The sequence below is a fragment of the Solenopsis invicta genome, chromosome 13 (assembly GCF_016802725.1).
Source record: "Solenopsis invicta isolate M01_SB chromosome 13, UNIL_Sinv_3.0, whole genome shotgun sequence".
Lineage (NCBI taxonomy): Eukaryota > Metazoa > Arthropoda > Insecta > Hymenoptera > Formicidae > Solenopsis > Solenopsis invicta.
This window is the reverse complement of record NC_052676.1, coordinates 8,132,957-8,154,553: the sequence shown is the minus strand read 5'-3', so window position 1 is coordinate 8,154,553 and position 21,597 is coordinate 8,132,957. Positions and strand designations below refer to the sequence as shown.

The window sequence follows — 21,597 nt, the reverse complement described above, 5'->3', positions numbered from 1 at the left end:
CTGAACGATTGCGCTGAGTCGTACAATCTCGTTGATTCAGCTCGGTGATACGTACTACCGGCGAGAATTTATCTACCGCGATCTTCGATGCGAGAAGGTACGCTTCAATTATTGAAACGCATCCGCGGCGAACGTTCGCCGCAAACTTTATCATTTATCGCTATTTTCATACGCGGAGTTGAAGTCCAACATGAACGGCGGTTTCTTGCGCGAGTTTGCACGCGGCTTTCATTAGCGGGAGTTGCCAGCCGGAAGGCAGAAGCGCGGTTAAAGTTGGGAAGCTGATTGAAGTACCTCGGCGGTTTACCGCGCTTCCCTCCTCCTCCTCCTACGCCCCTCCCGCCACACGTCTCGCCACTTCCTCTCTTTTCTCCTATTCTCTTCGATCGTTTTCCGACTTTTCGAAAAGTGGCCGCGCTCATTAAGCGCAAAACAAACAGTCCAACAGTTGAAATTCAATGATCTTGTTTATTCCCCCCCCCCTCCACCCCCCGAAAGTTACCCGCCATATTTGGGAGAAAGAAGCTATTGTTCGATTAGCGTTTCGAAGCTCTTATTTTCTTGCTGGTCGTCTCGGAACTTTTCGTTTCCTCGGAGTCTTTCCGCGCCCATTCGGGAATTCGGATAATTTCTTCGGCACGCTTCTTCCGCATAGAAAGAGAGTCTACGCGCGATTTCGTTATTTCGAACGTCACATTTTCAAATCACGGCTCATTACGTTTCCAACAAATTAGGGAATAAATTTCATAACGCCGTTTTAAAGCAATTTAATTTGACAGACGTAAGGCTGAAAGGGTTAATTAGCGGGGAAAATTAACGGCCGATTTTTTCACAATAAAAAGATCCCGACGAAGTTGGCGAGCTCGAAGAAGCACCATCGATTTTACAATCTACCCCCTTCGCGCAGACTATTATTCCCCTCCTTCCATCTCTCTCTTTTCTCCTGATAACCCAACATCCTTCGGTCGAGAAGAAGAGCGGGTGGGTAATCCTTTTCTTTTTCTTAATGTAGGTACGTCGCTGATTCGCAGTTAATGAAGCGAGAATGAACGTCGGTAGGGAAAAAAGACACGTTCGGTAGAAATGGAGAACGTGCGTCCGGGAAAATTTCCGCGACGGCCGCCGAGATAGGAATTTTTTTTTTGCAACTCGTGCGCAAGCGAGATTCTCGCGCGTAAATGGCCCGGCCCGGGTTGGAATTATGTACCGAGAAGCATGCCCGCGCCGCACTTTTCCGCGCCGCTGCTGCAGTTGCGATTCTTTCTCACGTTAATGTACCGAGGAGGCTATCGAGCGAGGAATATTGGACGGTTCATTTCCGGAGTATAACTTAGATAAAAATCTCATTAGAACAGGTACAAAGTGTGAATTAATTATTATTGAATAATTAATATTTTATTGGAGCATGTATTGAAAAGAAAACTTTATTGTGTCAATTAGAAAAGACGCATGGAGCATAATACGAATAAGGTCGAAGAATTCAAAGATTCGATACGGTTGAACAGACTACACGACCATGGAGGATCTAAAATATAGAAAACTCGGTAATGACTTCGATAGACATAATATGCAAATATTACATGATAACGGTATCGTAGAAGAAAATTTCGTAATAGTTGCACTAACGAAAAAAGAGACGGAAGTCTCCCTCCGGTTTTGACGAGCCATTAATATGTTGTAGTACATAACAAAATAAGGGACATGTATTTTTTTATACGTGCTAATACTCACGTTTAGGGGATGAAACAACCCTTTGAAGAAATTCGGTTTTCTTCTTTCGAAGCGTACTTTGTCAAAACTATATAAGATAGAAAAAAATATTATATTAGAAGTTGAATGGCTTGAAAAGTATTTTTTTTATACATATTCTAGTGCACTTTTAAGGGCAAAACATCTCTTCGAAAAAAATCAGTTTTTTTTTATTTCGAAGCGTATATCGTCTAAATTATAAAAGATAGAAAAAAATGTTCTAATTGAAAAATTTTGTTTATAAAAAGAAATAAAAATTTTTAAAGAAAAAGGTAAGTGGTGAGAAAAAATGTAACAAAATTAAAAAATAGTTTTGTTATTACTGTTATAAAGTACTCTTCAAGACATTTAACTTTCAATCAGATCATTCTTTTCTATTTCTTATAGTTTCTACAATATACACTCTAAAAAAAAATCCAATTTTTTTTTAAGGGGTGTTTTGTCCTTAAAAGTGCACTAGGACCGTATAAAAAAAGAAACACGTGTCCCTTATTTTTACCTGTACTACAACATATTAAAGGCTCGTCTAAATTGGAGGTGTACACTTCTAAAAGATTCATTGTAAGATAATATGTCATAAGCTATTTTTGCCCCAATAAAATTTAAAAGTAATATTTGCAAATAATTAAACATATTTAAATTTTAAATTTAAATATTTTACAATTATTTAAGGAAACTGTTTGATAATTTTTATTAAAAATTTTTCCATTTTGAATGTGTAATATTTTGTGTGAAATGTGTTTCCAAACTTGTATAATTTTTATGAAAATATGACATGTATTTTTTTTTTTTAATCTGATTATCCATTTCTGTAAAAATATTAACAATGAACATACGCGCTTCTGATAGTAGCAAAAATAAAAGTTTAATGAAAATTGATTTTTTACAATACATCAACGTTTTTATATTTTATAATATGTGAAAAGGTAATATACCACATAGGTATTACAGCCACTCATATTATCTCTATTATTAGATGACGAATTTTAATGATTACTTATGGAACCATTTATGCAGAAGCCTGCCATTATTTTAAGTGCGCTAATATGCTAATGCGTCACAATAGCAGGCATTTGTTATAAGGCAGTTTTAATTTCAAGCATTTTGAAACTTTTTCAAGGTATACTTTAACATTTGGTTATTTCCTCTTTGTTTCTGAACTTGAGCGTATTATCACACAAATGTGTGTATACTTGAGTGTTCTTTTTATTAATCAACATTTTATTTGGCTAACACATTTAAATCAAAATTAAATAATAATATAGCATTTTGGTAATGAGGTTTATCTAAACTGTGATGATATAGTTACTTTCGAAATTTTCTTGTCAAAGTAATTCTCCGATAAATCGGTTATCACTTTATTTCTTACTTATAATTCACGTGATATATATGTAGACTTTTAGTATCGACAGCAGAAAGAGATAACGTGCAAATGTATTTTACAGTATTTTATTTTCTTCTATTAACGATATTTTATATCGCAATACGTTATATTATTATTTTGAGTGATGATCGAGAAATCAACATACTTTAAAAAAAAAACAAAGAAAGACGTGGAATGCTTGTTGTACGATGCTTTTGCGATTGTTTAAGGACAGAAAGATTAATCTACAAAAGAGCAAATATGTTTAAAATTCCCAGAAGTTCTCTTCGGAAAGTGATTGGGAAAGATTTGCCATTAGAGGAATGTGTGAATGTACCATAAGAACAGGATGAAAGTTAATAATGTCTCCAAAAATGAAATCAATTGATTGTCTATTTGTAGTGGAAAATCGATTAGAAATATGTAATTTTGTAACAAAGTATTGTGTAATTTTTAAACAAAACCAATTTTTTAAATTTTCTTATGTGAGCTATATTATTATTCCTGCTTCTTTTTGAATCGTTATAAAATGTTGCTATATTTTTATAAATAATATTCAGTGTAATAAATATTTCATAACTTTGAGTTTAAAATCTATTAAACAACTTTCATAATAACTATTAAGTTTCAATATAAAATATTGATTAATATCAAAGTTGTTGTTTGAAATATAAGTGGGTGGGCATAATATCATTTTATCCTCTACATATAAACAATATTAAATACATGTTAATATTAAATGAACACAACGTATGATAAACAATAATTGTAGTAATATAAAATATGCATCTTTTTCAATTAAGAGATTTTATGTTTAATATATAATAAAACGTATTTATATTAAATAATATATAGATATTTTATTTTACTCTTGTAGATATATTTTTTTTAAAGATTAAATTATAAATTTCATCTACGATTTTTTTCATAACTTGTATGTACATTTAATGTCGCAATTGTTAATTTTTCTGAAGCAAAATCGCAGCAACTTTCAAACTATTGATGGAATGCTTCTGCTAAAATTAATTTTTCCCGTAACAAAATAAACTCCGATGCTCTTCGTATCGAATCGTCTACTTAACTTCTACCTTTTGTTACAGCCTTTTCGTTACCGCCGCCTTGTATTTACGTGAGGTACAGCAGCCTGGAGGACGTGAGGCCAAAGGAGTTGGGCTTCCCTCAATTAGAATTCACGCCCACGGTCGTCTCAAAAATACGGTAAGGCTTCATTCCTATAATCACGCCATTGTTAACTCGCTATTAAAAGAGAAGCGAACGCGCTCTGCGAGATGTCAAGACGGCTTCTTAAAGAGTCCGAATTTAATTATGCCGGGTCGGTAACCCAACCCTCCTCTCTGCTCCTTCCTACCAGAACGATCTCGCCCGTGCAGCAAGCGAATCTCCTAATTAGCGATGCGGTAGCTGCCTTTTGCACGCACAGGGAAAATTTGCGTCGCAAACACGGAAGGGTGGTCCGGCGTAAAGGGTGAACTCGTTTCAGCACGAGGTAGACGGCGACGTCCTGTTTTGCTTACAACGCAAACTAATTACGCTCGGTAATCGAACGCGCGATCGAATCAGTCAATCAGGAAATTTCGCGTCTGAAATCCGCAACGTCAAGACAGAATGATGAGCGTGTGGAAACGCAAGATAACTATGACTTATTAATTAGAGAATAGTGATGAGTGCGTGCAGTATGCGTACGCGCGGTCTCTTCGAGCATTAGTAATGTTTATTAATAAGAGCACGGAAAGATGTAATAATTGTCAGAACGAAAATTAATAGATCACGGATAAGACAAAGACAGACATGAATTTCTCAAGGGGTGATTTGCTTATTTGTAAATATATCACGTAACGAATAAAAGGAATTGCTAAGATTATAGAGGTTTATAGAGATTTTATTTAACAAGCAGAATTCTGCGAAGAAGGAAAAACAGAGAAAAGAAGAAGATAAGAAAAGAGAAAAAAAGTAATAAAAGAAGAAAAGAAGAAAGAGAAGGCGAGAGGAAAGAGAGAAGAAAAAGAGAAGAAGAAAGAAGGGAAGATCAAATAAAGAGAATACGAGAGTAGAAAAGAATAGGAGGGGAGAGACGGGAAGAAGAAAAGTCACAGATAACGAAAAAGGAATAATGAAGAAAAGAGAGAGAGAAAGAAAATTTTCATAGATTTAAAAAAAGGTTAAAAACTTTATAGACTATTCAATTAATTCTTCTAGGAGTAATTTAAAAAAGTGAGTTAAATTATTATTGATTGCTTAGATTTTCAGATTCATTATATCTTTTTCATAGTTTAGTATTTATCATTTGCTAGTAATTATCTATTATTTATTAATATGTTCGGAAGAATCTGCGCGAAACTAACAAGGAATGTTTGGCAACTTGCATATTCAAAAAATTTTGAAACTTTGTGTACAAATAGAGGAGTTCTTCCGTAACACAGAAATATTTCTTAATTTTGCCCGTTTTCAGTTTTAGGGAGTAAAACATCCTTTTGAAAGAAATCAGTTTTTTTTCTTTCCAAGCAAATATCGTCGAAATTATAAGAGATAGAAAAAAATGTTCTGAATGAAAGTTAACTGGCTCGAAGAGTACTTAACAATAATAAAAAAAATTTTTTAATTACTAATAATTAATAATCTCGCATCTCACAGTAATAAGCATCTCGTAATAAAGTATCTCGTAAATTGTCCCTGCCGTAACAGAATTTAATTGTTAATTATTGTCAAAAGTTACGTTGCTATAAGTAAAACGTTTTTAATGAAAGATCTATTTTTATACACGCCGTGTAATGCAATTGCCACGAGCGTACGCGCCCACGCAACATATTTTTATTATACCAATGACACGTGACGCAATGTTGAGCGATCGATATCAATTAATGACTAATTATAAAGCAACATTTGCAACCGGAATTATATAACGTATTCTCGTTCAGTGACATCCTATAATAGTTGGGGATGAACTGACTTAAAAACATTCTACCCGCATATACTGAGCGAGCGACGCAAAAATGTTTCACGTTATTATTACTTTTATAATATTCTGCGTCGTCATCACCATTATATCGTAACAATTTCCGATAGAATCTGCGAGCAACCAGTGTGATTTGCAAATATTTGCCGTTGACTTCGAGTATCGTTTTTTAAATCTAGAGGCGCGGTCGCGACTCGCGCCTATATAGGAAAAGCGAGTCGCAGACCGACCCTCTTTTACGCGAGTCAGCAAGTTTCAAGCACGCAAGATTATCAGATTTCAGTAATGGCTGAACCGATCAAGTTCTGAGTAGTCTCAAACGATAGCTTGGCCCCGACTTGTATAATAAAAGTGTTTTTATTTTTTCTCTCCGTACCCTACGAGCGGAGATATCGCGACGCAAAGTCTAAATATTCTACATTTCATTTAAGAAACGTCGTCGTCGCCCTCAGGAATTCTCCCTTTCATATTTTCGACACAAGTAGCGCTGGCATACATCAGTCAGCCGTATGCGACTTGTGGTGTACTTGTGGTGTATGTGGTGTAGTATTTCTTGTCATCTTGTCATCATCATCATATCCGTCGTGACAGGTTCTTTAACCTGATCTTTATTCGTCAGTCATTATTAACAATAATCTTGGTAAAAGTCTCTGACTAGCTTTGTTTTATTCTTTTTTATTGTGAATTTATATATTTTATTATAATTTATTGCAGACATAAGGATTGCATTGAACATTGAGCTACAAAATAAATTATGATCAGAAATATTTAAATAGTCTGTCAGTGAAGGAGACAGACATTGCGCTGCAAATAGATAATAAAATATCATTACAAGAACACGATGCCGATATTGAAAAAAATATAATATAACAATTGTCAACTTTAAACAATCCGTTTTTCATGAAAGCTATGGAAGAGTACGTGTCATGTGAATGACTATATAAAAACGATACGGTGGATGCTCGTATGCATAATACTCTTAATTCTAAAGCAAGGTCAGATACATAATTTAATCGTATATATATATATATATATATATATATATATATATATATATATACCAAAGTGGTATTTATATATACCTTTATTTATATATACCTTTTGAAAGAAAAGGTAAAAAAAGGCGCCTATGTGTGTGCGCGCACCTAAAAATCTTTATTTTTTCAACCCAAATAATATGTATTATTTAATATTTTCTACAAAATCTCTTATTCCAACCTAAGTGGTATTTACTTAAAATAAACATCTTGAAATTGTGAAATCTAATAAACATGATATACGTTTATTCAAAAAAATGCATGAAATCTTTTAAAGTGCGCCTATTATGAAGAGAATATACTTTTTCTACAAAATCCATGGTAGTATTTGTATTTTTTTGAAAAATATTCCTATTCTAACTCTACTGGCAGTATCTTTAATTTTTATACAAAACCCACGTGGTACTATATCTTCTCTGTATTGTCATTGAAAAATCTTCCTATTGCAAAAATTCAAGTGATAGCACCTTTAATTCTCATTGAAAAATTTTATTTCAACTCAAATGGTATTTCAACATTTAATTTCAAAGAATTAAAGAGGAAACAATACAAAATGAGAAAATTTTATTGAAATAAAAAATTTTTAATGTACAAAAACATGGCTCTGCTAAATAGGAAAAGCAGAAAAGACATAAGAAAGAATGCAATAAATGTAACACTTGTAAAATATGCATTATAAAAGCAATTTGTGAAATAAGTTTTAGTTTCATTAACATTTAAGTAACATCGTAAGTCAAATTAAGATACCACTTGGATCTTAAAAAAATAAAGATGAAAAAACTCTTTATTTCAATAAAATGTTCTCATTTCTGTTAACATATAAATTATTTAGGTTAAAATAGATTACAAAATTTTAATATGTTATTTATTTTCAATTAAATACCAGTTGGTTTGGAAAATTTTTAATGACAATACAGAGATAGTAGCAATTAGGTTTTGTACAGAAATTATTCAATTCTTCTCATTGCTTTTTCTATTCAGCAGCGCCATGTTTTTGTACATCAAAAATTTTTTATTTCAATAAAATTTTCTTATTTTGTACCGTTTCCTTTTTAATCTTTTAAATTAAATGTTATATATTCCATTGAAACTTATTAAAATTAAATACAACCACTTGGGTTAAAATTGAAAGATTTTCAATGGAAATACAAAAATAGTACACTTTGATTGTTTAAAAGATTTTTTGGAAAAATGCGTTTAGGTTGAATTAAATTACATAATATTTAAGGAAATACTACTTGGAATAAATTTTTTCAATGAGAATTAAAAATGCTATCACTTGAATTTTTAAAATACAAAGATTTTTCAATGACAATACAGAGATAGTACCACGTGGGATTTATATAAAAGTTGAAGATACTAGCAGGTGGGTTAAAATAGAAGTTTTTCAAAGAAAATACAAATACTACTACCTTAATTTTGTAGAAAAAGTATATTCTCTTTATAATAAGCGCACTTTAAAAGATTTCACACATTTTTTTTTTAATAAACGTATATCATTTTTATTAGATTACATATTTTCAAAATAAGTTGCGCGCAACACACATAGGCGCTTTTTTTACCTTTTTTTTGAAAAGGTAATTTTGTACTGATTAATTTTATACATAATAAAAATAAGGTGAAAATATAAAAGTATTATTAAAGGATTGTTACGTCGAAATATTACGATTTTTTATACGCGGGTTACATAACTACAAATAAAAATTCAATATTATCCGCGATAACAAATGACAGCTGCATACACGGCAGCCCAAGCTCCATATCTTTCCGTCACATTTAACATTTCAATAACAAGAAATTAAAAAAAATATAATTTGACACGATTGAAAAAAGATGAATAAAGCCAAAGCGTTTCATTTACTATATATAATTTAATACATATATAAAACATTGTTTACGTAAGATTTAATACATCCATATGGGCTGCAGTGTATGCAGCTGTCATTTGTTATCGCGGATAACATTGAATTTTTATCTGTAGTTATGTAACCCGCGTATAAAAAATCGTAATATTTCGACGTAACAATCCTTTAATAATACTTTTATATTTTCACCTTATTTTTATTATGTATAAAATTAATCAGTACAAAATTACCTTTTCAAAAAAAGTTAAAAGAAGCGCCTATGTGTGTTGCGCGCAACTTATTTTGAAATTGTGTAATCTAATAAAAATGATATACGTTTATTAAAAAAAAATGTGTAAAATCTTTTAAAGTGCGCTTATTATAAAGAGAATATACTTTTTCTACAAAATTAAAGTAGTAGTATTTGTATTTTCTTTGAAAAACTTCTATTCTAACCCAACTGCTAGTATCTTCAACTTTTATATAAATCCCACGTGGTACTATCTCTATATTGTCATTGAAAAATCTTTGTATTTTAAAAATTCAAGTGATAGCATTTTTAATTCTCATTGAAAAAATTTATTCCAAGTAGTATTTCCTTAAATATTATGTAATTTAATTCAACCTAAACGCATTTTTCCAAAAAATCTTTTAAACAATCAAAGTGTACTATTACTGTATTTCCATTGAAAAATCTTTCAATTTTAACCCAAGTGGTTGTATTTAGTTTTAATAAGTTTCAATGGAATATATAATATTTAATTTAAAAGATTAAAGAGGAAACGGTACAAAATAAGAAAATTTTATTGAAATAAAAATTTTTGATGTACAAAAACATGGCGCTGCTAAATAGAAAAAGCAATGAGAAGAATTGAATAATTTCTGTACAAAACCTAATTGCTACTATCTCTGTATTGTCATTGAAAATCTTCCAAACCAACTGGTATTTAATTGAAATACTGATTACGCGACAAAAGAAGGATCCGAACGGGAAGGAGGGAGGGAATGACGCGATGGATAAAATTGATTCGTATGCAAACGGGAGGTGGACTCAGCGAATCAGAAAAATCGTATTGACTAGTCAAATAATTCGCCGAGCACGAATTTCCGCTGTCCGCCATTAATTAAAGAGTTTAAATGTTTGGCCGTGTGTTGACCGAAGAGATGCACGTTCATTGAAAAGGCCCATGCAGACGCGCTGTTTCGGGAGCGAATTTGGAAGATTCCAGAGGGATCCGGCCGCGCAGAGCAGAATCCTCAGAAATCCTTCGGACACCTACGGATTCTCAAAGATTAGCTATAACTCACAGAGATTCCAGGATGTCCTCCGAGAGATTTCTGGAATACGTAGATACGACGATCAGCACTTGAATGCGCGCGAAACCAACGGTCGAATTGTCTTTCTCGTCACTGATCGAACATCGAGCGGTGTTTGAGCTTAAAAGAACGTGACATCGCCGCGTTTTAATATGCATTAAACGAGATACAAAGTTAGACAATCTCGCATAAAATAAGAATGTTCCAAGTTTAAAGTACACTCTGTTATTTATGCGTCAGAGCTCGTAAAAATCGATCTCGACATTTTGCACAATCTGCTGTACAGTTTCGAAGAAGAGTGCGAATTTAATTGCGAAGCACATGTGTTTACATCATGCTCTTCGCATTTTAGACTCGACTAAAGACATATAAATATGAAGAGAGATAAAGAATATAGGTTTTAAAGAATTTAAGTTACATTTACGAGGATGTAATAATCAAAATTTAACAGCATTAAAATACGTACTTTATTCAGTTATATGCATGATGTCCCGAAATTCACAAAATAAAACATTATATTAAAAAAGTTCTTGAGAAATTTAGTATTAGATGTACAAAAAATTCTCAACTACGTTTAATGAACTACAGTACCTATTCAAATTAAATTTTTTTCACCGTGTAATTATTTTAATACACCATTCTTCTGCTTTGAAATGAGCTTAGATATAGTAAATGAAAAAAAGTGCCGGCGAAGCTAAAAAAATTATTTGTAAGGCAGTAGAGAAAGATACTGTGCCCCACAGCAAATGTAAAAATGGCTTCAGAGATTCCGGAATGGAAATTTTAACCTTGAAGATGACAAACGTCCTGGAAAACCAAAAAAGCTTGAAAACGATTTGGAGCAGTTGCCGGCCAAAAATCCATGTCAAACACAACATCAGAATTTACTGTAGGAGTTACCTAGTAAATTATTTCTGTCCGATTGTAAAAGCTAGGTAAAATTAAAAAATAGGGTTGTTGGACCTAGACCGATCATAATGCTGCTTGATAATTCCAGGCCACACATAGCATTTGCTTTAAAGTGACAAAGGACTCTTGATTTGTTAGGCCAGATAGTTTTGCGACATTTGACGTCTTCACCGAACGTAGAATCAGATTTTTACGGATTTCACTCCCTTTAATATCAATTAATGGATTGCCACTTCAACGTACAAAGAAGTCGAGAAATGCATTATTGACTTCATTGATTTAAAATCGCTCCCTTTACCGACAAGAGATTTTTCTCATCTGCCCAATGACAAAAATGTTTACACGCTGCTAGAGATTACTTTTCCGATTAAAATGTAAGTTGATTTTATGTAAATAAACTGTTGGATCAACATAAAGCGATCCACACACGGAATTCTATCTTGTTATTCATTGGTCTATGTACGACGCCATCCTCACCGTCTTATTTTCTTGAGTCACTTGCTAATCTATGTATCTATCCGCGACTGAACGCTCTCTCGTTCACTTTCGTTACGACGACGCTCGCTGTATGAAGCTAAATACATTCAATTAATTTTCGTACATAAAATCACGTGTTCCCTTTATTCCGGTCTGTCTGCCCTTTTCCTGCGCGCTCTAAAATAAACAATAACTTTATTTTAAAAAATTGAGAATTAACTTGTACACCTAATAAAATAATTTTATAAATTTTGATTATGATGAATAGTTTTTGAAGTATAAGAATTTATTATTAGTTGGCCAGGCACAAACACGTTCAGACGATTGCTTATCCGTGAATCGTGTGTGCAGTAGGAAGATAAAGGTAGGTATATATGCAATAAGCTACTAATATAGAATAATATAGAATAACGGTTCACTATTTTAAAGAAAGTACTGCATTCAAGAACTCGCCGGAAGTTGTTGCAGTTGATGCAAAATATGCTATAGGGAACCTTATGCGACTATTTTCGATATTTATTTATACTTATAGCTTTTGTATCATTACAGTGTAATCGAGTTCCTACCAACTCAAAGTAAATTTTTTAAAGCTTATGTTTTATAGATACTTTCAGTAATGTTAAATTAGTTATGTTACATTATTTAATTGTGATTCAGGATTTATTGACACGGGAAAATTTTGTTTGTCTTGTTAAGATGTGGAGGTAATCTAAAAAGTACTTCAAGAGCACAGAATATGAAACCTATATAATGTCTACATATTACTTTATTTTTTATAACAAATTTATTACACATTGTACGTGTCCAGCGCAATCATCGAGAAATAACCTATTGAGATTAGACAACCCATACTTCGGGGACATTACGGTAATTTGGATACAAAATTGAGATTTATTGTATACTTTAGGAATTTTTTTGTTACTGAAGTGTACGATCAATTCAATAATGTTCAAAATGTTTTTAATGAATGCGCGGGACATACATACATATATTTGCATACATATATGTATATATATATGTACATGATAAAATATTTTGATGTTACTTTATACATCTTATTTATCAACATATGTATTTGCAGTAATATCTAAATATGATATTTGTATATGATGAAACGTATTTTAATGTTACTTTTTATCTTTTTTTTATTAATACATATATATATTTGTATAAATATTTACATATAAAGTTGTTAGAGATTACAAGAAGAACTTTTAAATTCTGGAAATTTTAAAATAATCTTATTTTCATATTCTATAAATATTCATAAAATATTCAAATAACAAGTATTTATAGACAAATACGCATGGAATATACGTAGAATATGATTGTATTATCTAGACAATTTTGTTAAAACTTTTTCCTTTACTTTTCAAACTACTTTTCATTTTTGTAGTGAAATATTAAATAGCGTTTGTTGAAGTTTGCCCAAATCATGTTTCTAAAAATATTATTTGAATAGTCACTTTTTTAATATAATATAATTTTTTAACCAAATTTAATTGTCAAATAGAGAAAAGTTTTGCTTTATAATGGAATAAACTTTACTTCTTTACCTCTTTTCGTATTTCTACAAAACATTTGCAAAGTTACGTTTCGTCTACCGTATCAGCAGACAATGTTCTTTAAACATTTCTTTTTAATATTTATTCTTCATTACAACGTTTAATAAATATTTAAAAAAACGTTTAAAAAATATTGTTTCCTGATAGGGTAGGTGTATATGTCTATTCACGACTTTAAAGTCTGTTATAGGTTTTGAAGAGAAATTATTATCAAACGAAACAATCAACTAATAATAAACGTCTTTTAAAACATTATTTTAAAATTTGAATATTGCATTGATAAAAAGTTCCAGTTTTTTGGCCATATTACAATGCATTAATAATAATTATTCTCCCACTTTTCATGTTGATTACACTTATATTTCTTGGGCAGAACAAAATTGGCAAGTCAGAAAGAAAACAGGATTGTGAACGCGCTACAGTAAAGAAGCAAATCTATATTCAAGTCGTTTAAGGAATTTTACAGAAAATCATTATATAATATATTAATACTATTCCAGTTGTCGAGGCAATAATCTCGATTAACAATCGAATTTTATTTTACACAAGTCGCATATTCGAACAACATGTCTCATATCGAAGATTCCCAGAGATGGCTCAATGAGGTGATGTCGAAGATCATCGAGAATCTCGGACCGAACGCGGACGAAGCTCGATACGAACTATCGAAATCTATCGTTTTGATTATGACCGGCATATATTACGTACGCTTGCAGTTTAAGAATAAGACAAACGGTCAGAACGAAGAATTGTCTATTGTACTGAAAAGACCACAGCAGGATTTATGCGCGCTTCACATCGAAAAACAGTTTCACAACGAGATGCTGTTCTACCAAATGTACGTCCGACCGGACGAGAATCATCCCAGATGTTTCTACGTTAATGAACGGTTGCCTACCGATTCAGTGATCGCCTTAGAGAACGTCAACGAACGAGGCTATTATTCCTGTTCAAAACAGTACGACCCTCCTTTGCAGTACACATTGGCGGCGATGCGCGAATTGGGACGATTTCACGGCAAAGGGTACGTTATGAAGGAACAGCGACGGAAAGAATTCTTCGACTTCGTGGATCAACTTCAAGCTGCCAGGTACACGAAGATGATGAACTTCTATAGAATCGCAATAAATATTTGTGCTACACGAGGAGTGGAATATCTTCGCAGACAGGGCTACGATGCAATTTTCTGTGATAAGATGGAAGCCTTGCTGTCAAACGGGTTTGATGAAGTGATGATAAAGATGGAACCACTGGAACCTTTATCCACCCTGTGCCACGGCGATTTTACATTAAGCAACGTTCTCTTTAAGACAGAAAAGGACGGAAAGTATCGCGCGATGCTAATCGATTTCGGGCTTATTATGTATTCTACTCCTGTCGTCGATCTTTCTACATATCTCTTCATGTGTTGCACGAATGAGGAGAGAAGAGAGAAATTTTCTGACATCATGCGGGCCTATCATGACGCTCTGATTGAGTATTTGCTGGATGCTGGCATTCAAGACGTTGAGAAATACTCGTATAATGCTTTGTTGGACGATTTTAAGAGAGGAGCTCTATTCGGTTTACTTCTTGCCCCAATGATTTTACCAGTATTATTGGGGCATGGATACGACAGTGCCACAGAAATACGTAAAAGCTACTTGAATAACACGGACATAGCAGAGGTTTCAAAGAAACGCAAATATCTCGGCGGTGACAAAATATGTAAAATACTGGCTGATTCATTGTTGCATCTTAGAGATCTTGGCTGTTTAGAACAATTTTTGTAGTCATGTGAGAGACAATTCAAATGGATAAAATATAAATTGTATTGATTATAAGTATGGAACGGCTTACACTGTAAAATATTTCTTAAAGAATTAATCTTTAAACTAATTCCTTGAGTTAAATAACACTTTGTTATTTTTAACACTTTTATATGTGACGAAATTTATAATTTCAACACAAAATATGAAATTAGGAAAACAATCTCATCTAATTAACACATTTCTATGATGAAATTGCTTAATTTTAAAATAAGTAATGTCTGTTAACATATACATCAAGTAAATAATAAATTCAATTTAATTCAAATTTAACATTTTTACAATTAATATGTTTAACTTTATTGTTTTAGTTTAAATTGACTACCTGTTAAGTGGGGACGACTTATAAAAATAATTAAAAACAACTCAAGTTAGGTAGAATTCAACGTTACTACAAATTTAACAATGTGTACCAGTCACAGCAGATCGTATTAACAATAAATGACAATATTTACATTGTTTGGCTGAAGTGAATGCCACACTCTGCATATAGCCATAGATTTTTCGGGTAGATGGAATAGATACTTCCAAGCATCAAAATTATTAAATTGCTCATCAATTTAATAATATTATGTATTTTGACATAATGCAATAATTACATTTCAAGTCTAATTAATATGCAGCGCGCAGTGCGCATAAGCCAAAGAGTGTAAAAATCATTCAGTAATAATTGTAAGATTTGCTGTGACCGATATAGACTATCTCATATTTATAGTCTATTGATAGCCAAAAAAATCAAAATTTGATTACGAATAATTTTTACAAAATAGCGAACGTTGAAGATAGGCAATGAAAAAGAGGAAAAAGATTCCTTTATTTAAACTATTGCGTTGCTCAGGAAAATCGGCTGCCTAGCACAAAATGTATGAGCTTTTAAGCTTATTAATTTCTGAACAAATCCATATTTTAACCAATTTCTTACGATTATTCTTTTTGACAAAGTTGTAGCGTTTTAGAAAGTGTTACAAAACAAACTACTTTTTTTGTAAACTCAGTATATATCGGAAACAAATTATTATATGGAATACTGGATCAAAAATGAAATTAAAGTGTGAAATTCAAATTTTAATTCTCTTTTTAAATTTTAATTTTTTTCCTCCTTTTCAAAGTCTGTCTTCAATGTCCACCATTTTGTGAAAATTGTTTGTAATTAATTATGATTTTCTTAGCTATCAAGAGAAAAGATATCTTTGATCAGGTATCACATACAATAATTTCTTTCCGAGTTTTACTGAGTTTACAAGAAAAAGTTGTCCGTTTTGTAACACTTTTATAAAATGCTATAACTTTGTAAAAAAAAAAAAATTGTAGAAAATTGTTAAAAATATAAATTTCTCCGAAAATTAATAAGCTTATAAAAGCTCATACATTTTTGTGCCTGGCAGCCAATTTCCTTGAGCAACGCAATATTTTAAAGAAAAAAATTTTTCCCCCTTTTTAATATCTGTCTTCAACGTCCGCAATTTGGGAAACTTGTTTGGAATCAAGTTTTGATTTTCTTGATTATCAAGGGAAATGTTTACGCTTTAATATGAGCCCTGTTTCATCTCAATCCGATACTTCTCCGTTAAGTTATCGCTATTTGGAAATATTAAAAAATTGTGATAAAATTTGGTGACCCGTTTTCTTGCGGATGAGTGTAATTGCATTAATATCTACATATGATGTCTGTATACGATAAAATATATTTTTATGTTACTTTTTGTCTCTTGTTTATTAATACCTATATGTATTTGCATAAACATTTGAGGGCCGTAGCCAAGGGGGTGCCAGAAGGTGCCCAGCATTCTCTAACATTCTTTTGGCACCTTTTCAACAAAACAAATAATGACTAATATACCTTTACACAATCTTTCGCTTTTTTAATGTTAAGAGTATATTATTTTATTTGTATGCATAAATGCAATGAAAGACGTTCTTTTGTTTATACATAGATGTAATATATTATTATTTTGCTTTTGTAATTCTTATATGTCAATATATTCTTATATATCAATATATTTTATTTTAGAATGTTTTTAAAAAAAGCTTTAAGTTCATATCCTAAATGTTATTTTGATTAAATCACAAGTAACCTCTACTTTTCCCCAGACACCCCCACAAAATTCGTTCTAGCTACGGCTCTGAAATATCTATATATAAAGCTGTTAGAGATTATAAGAGTAACTTTTAAATTCTAGAATTTTTTAAATGGTCTTGTTTTCATATTTAATGTATATTTATAAAATATTCAAGTAATCAATATTCATAGACAAATATGTATGGAATATGCGTAGAATATGTTTGTATTATGCGGACAATTTTGTTAATACTTTTTGCTCTACTTTTCAAAATATGTTTTATTCTTGTAGCATAATCTAAAATAGCGACTGTTGAAGTTTCCCCAAATCATGTTTTTAAAAACATCATTTGAACAGCCGCGCCATTTTTTGAATAAAATATAATTTTTTAATCAAATGTAATTGTCAAGTGGGAAAAGTATAACTTTATAATGGAATAAACTTTACTTCTTTATCTCTTTATTCTTTATCTCTTTTCGTATTTCTACATAAAATTCGCAAGTTAGACTTCGTCTAGGTGTATATACCTATCCACGACTTTACGATATAGTTTGTCATAGGTTCTGAAAAAAATTTATTATCAGAAACAACAACTGGTAATAAAAATATATGAAATATTATTTTAAAGTATTTGAATATCGTATTGATAAATATTTCCAGTAATTTTGCCATATTACAATGCATTAATAATACATAGCATCCCACTTTTCATGTTGATTACATTTATATTTCTTGTGCAGAACAAAATTGGCAAGTCAGAAAGTCAGTTCAAGGAAATAGGATAGTAACGCGCGACAGAAAAGAAACAAATCTATATTTAAGTCGTTTAACGGGTTTTACAGAAAATCATTATATAATATTGTTCAGAATTGAGCGATAATTGAACGACGAGGACTAAAAACGGTTAACGCGATACGATATGTCGAAACGACACCGCTAGCGAGTAAACAAATATATTAATACAGGCATGGCCCACAAACTATAGCTCGAGCTTCTCCGCTTCCCCTTCCACACGCGCGAGTCACGTGCGTCATACTGTAGCATAATAGGGACCGAAAGGGGTCGTATGGAGAGGATAGGTGGATCGCGGAGTCAGAAGGAAAGACGGGAAGAAGCAACCGTGCGAAGAGGGAGCAGGTTCTCCTCCTCGCATGCTTCGTGGACGCCCACGGGGCCATGCCTGTATTAATACTATTCTAGTTGTCGAGGCAATAATCTCCATTAAAAATTCAATTTTTATTTTATACAAGTCGCATATTCGAACAACATGTCCCATGTCGAAGATTCCCAGAGATGGCTCAATGAGGTGATGTCGAAGATCATCGAGAACCTCGGACCGAACGCGGACGAAGCTCGATACGAACTATCGAAATCTATCGTTTTGATTATGACCGGCATATATTACGTACGCTTGCAGTTTAAGAATAAGACAAACGGTCAGAACGAGAAATTGTCTATTGTACTGAAAAGACCACTGCAGGATTTGTGCGGGTTTCGCATCGAAAAACAGTTTTACAACGAGATGCTGTTCTACCAAATGTACGTCCGACCGGACGAAAATCATCCGAGATGTTTCTACGTTAATGAACGGTTGCCTACCGATTCAGTGATCGCCTTAGAGAACGTCAACGAACGAGGCTATTATTCCTGCCCAAAACAGTACGACCCTCCTTTGCAGTACACATTGGCGGCGATGCGCGAATTGGGACGATTTCACGGCAAAGGGTACGTTATGAAGGAACAGCGACGGAAAGAATTCTTCGACTTCGTGGATCGACTTCAAGCTGCCAGATACACGAAAATGATGAACTTCTATAGAATCGTAGTAAATATTTGTGCTACACGAGGAGTGGAATATCTTCGCAGACAAAGTTACGATGCAATTTTCTGTGATAAGATGGAGGCCTTGCTGTCAAACGGGTTTAATGAAGTGATGATAAAGATGGAACCACTGGAACCTTTATCCACCCTGTGCCACGGCGATTTTACATTAAGCAACGTTCTCTTTAAGACAGAAAAGGAAGGACAGTATCGCGCGATGCTAATCGATTTAGCGCTTATTATGTATTCTACTCCTGTCGTCGATCTTTCTACATATCTCTTCATGTGTTGCACGAATGAGGAGAGAAGAGAGAAATTTTCTGACATCATGCGGGCCTATCATGACGCTCTGATTGAGTATTTGCTGGATGCTGGCATTCAAGACATTGAGAAATACTCGTATAATGCTCTGTTGGACGATTTTAAGAGAGGTGCTCTATTCGGTTTACTTCTTGCCCCAATGATTTTACCAGCATTATTCGGATACGACAGTGTCACAGAAATACGTAAAAGGTACTTGAATAGCACGGACATAGCAAAAGTTACGAAGGAACACAAATATCTCGGCGGCGACAAAATATGTAAAATACTGGCTGATTCATTGTTGCATCTTAGAGATCTTGGCTGTTTAGAACAATTTTTATAGTCATGTGAGAGACAATTCAAATGGATAAAATATAATCTGTATTAACTATAAAAATGGGACGGCCTACACTGTAAAATGTTTTTTAAAGAATTATTCTTTAAACTAATTCCTTATGTCAAATAACACTTTGTTATTTTTAACATTTATATGTGACAAAATTTATGATTTCAACATAAAATATGAAATCAGAAAAGCAATTTCTTCTAATTAACCAATGTCTATGATTGAATTGTTTAATTTTATAGTAACATTTGTTGTGCTTGTTAACATGTACACCTAGTAAATAATAAATATAATTTAATTCGAATTTAACATTTTTATAAATAATATGTATAACTTTATTCTTTCAGTTTAAATTTACGACTTATTAAGTGGAGACGACTTATCAAAATGATTAAAAACAACTCAAATTGGATACAATTTAACGTTACAAATTGAACAGTGTATACCAGCCACAGCTGATCATACTGATAATGAGTAACATTATTTACATTTTCTGGTTTAAGTGAATGCCACACTGAACATATAGCCAAGGATTTTTCGCGGAGATGGAATAGATGCTTTCAAGTATCAAAATTATTAAATTGCTCGACAATTTAATAATATTATGCATTCTGACATAATGCAATAACTATATTTCAAGTCCAATTAACGTGCAGCGCGCAGTACGCATAAGCCAAACAGTGTAAGAATTATTCAGTACTAATTGTAAGATTTGCTGCGAGTGATATAAGCCATCTCATGTTTATGTTTAACTTTTTCATGGATCCGAATTTCAAACTTGTTATTAATCTACATCGATTAATAACTGTACATGTCAAAAAATTTGTATGGAAATGTTCTTGCTTTTATTTCATTTTGTATCCATTTTTAGGAACTTTTTGTAATTTAAGAAATATCACGATTGTCACGATTTAAGATTAAGAAATTAGATAGGATCAGAAACAAAAAATTTTTTAAATTCTTAATCCATATAAATGTAATCTTTGTTCAAACCATCATCAAGTTAGAAAACAGATTTTTACAATAACAGCAAATTTTGGAAAAAAATTGTGATATTGTAATCTTTTCCCGTGACTATTTCCTACTGCAAAAGTAAAAAATTGGAAATTTTATTTAATTGTAGTTTGAATGAAAGAGAAAAATGTTTTAATATCTCCTAAACATTTTGAATCAAGTAGATTAAAACTAGAGGAGTTATATGTTATTAATAAGAACTTTAATACGTCAACAATATTTCAAAAAGTAAGGCAAACGCAAGAAATAACGTAATCATCAATCATAAATGTATATTTAAATTTTATAATAATTAAAATTTAGCATTAAGAAAATTATGTTAAATACAATGTACGACATCAGTTTACATATATGTATGTATATATATGTATGTATATATATGTATGTATGTATATATATATACTTCGACCGAACGAACGGCCCATGGGACGTTTCGTGTCAAACGCTCCACCTCTTTTTCCAAAAATTATCACAACAAAAATAAATAATTTTTTAAAAGAAAAATGAACTCCTGACTGCTGCCAAAAGTTTGTTTAATAATAAAAATGAAAAATGTTCAAGAATAAAAGTTAAAAACTTAAAAACTTAAAAGAATTAAAATAAAGAAGTAATAGAAACTAAAAATTTAAAAAACAATATTTAAAAAACAATACTTAAAAAAACAGAACTTAAATAATATAAACAAAATTCAAACAAATTTAAAAAGCAAAAATGAAGCTATAAAAAATTAGAAATTAAACTAATTATTAAATTAAATAAATTAAATTATAAATTAAATCAAATACAAATATTTGACATTTAAAATTATTTTATTTCTTATTATTTAGTAATGAATTAGACTTAACTAGTAGTTGGAAGACGCAACCTTGAATATTATAACTATTCAAAATAATATTATATCTGTCATTCAGCGTGACGTCTCTCGACTGCTAATTAAATCTAATTTATTATTAAATAATAAAAAAATAAGAAAGTTTCAAATGTCACGTATTTGTATTTGATTTGGTTTA

At 31.8% G+C, this 21,597-nt stretch overlaps 3 protein-coding genes across 6 annotated transcripts in view; all 3 read left to right on the top strand.

Moving 5' to 3' along the window:
• Window positions 1-21,597, top strand: part of LOC105203259 — a 227,517-nt gene that overhangs the window by 87,596 nt on the left and 118,324 nt on the right. For all 3 annotated transcript variants that reach the window (XM_026136793.2, XM_011172034.3, XM_026136792.2), the window contains exon 3: window positions 4,213-4,330. In XM_026136793.2, coding sequence (XP_025992578.1) covers window positions 4,213-4,330 — 118 coding nt within the window. The remainder of the gene's footprint in view (window positions 1-4,212; window positions 4,331-21,597) is intronic.
• LOC105203255 lies at window positions 13,617-15,084 on the top strand. The gene has a single exon (XM_039456353.1). It carries the CDS (start codon window positions 13,802-13,804, stop codon window positions 15,005-15,007), a length of 1,206 nt encoding a protein of 401 aa, XP_039312287.1. The 5' UTR covers window positions 13,617-13,801; the 3' UTR covers window positions 15,008-15,084.
• On the top strand, window positions 17,793-20,835 carry LOC105203161. 2 transcript variants are annotated; one of them, XM_039456355.1, is made up of 2 exons: window positions 17,793-19,437; window positions 19,921-20,835. In XM_039456355.1, exons 1-2 carry the CDS (start codon window positions 18,371-18,373, stop codon window positions 20,006-20,008), a joined length of 1,155 nt encoding a protein of 384 aa, XP_039312289.1. In that variant the 5' UTR covers window positions 17,793-18,370; the 3' UTR covers window positions 20,009-20,835. The 2 variants fall into 2 exon arrangements, with proteins under 2 accessions (XP_039312289.1, XP_011170229.2); XM_011171927.3 differs by lacking the exon at window positions 19,921-20,835 and having other exon boundaries at window positions 17,806-19,638.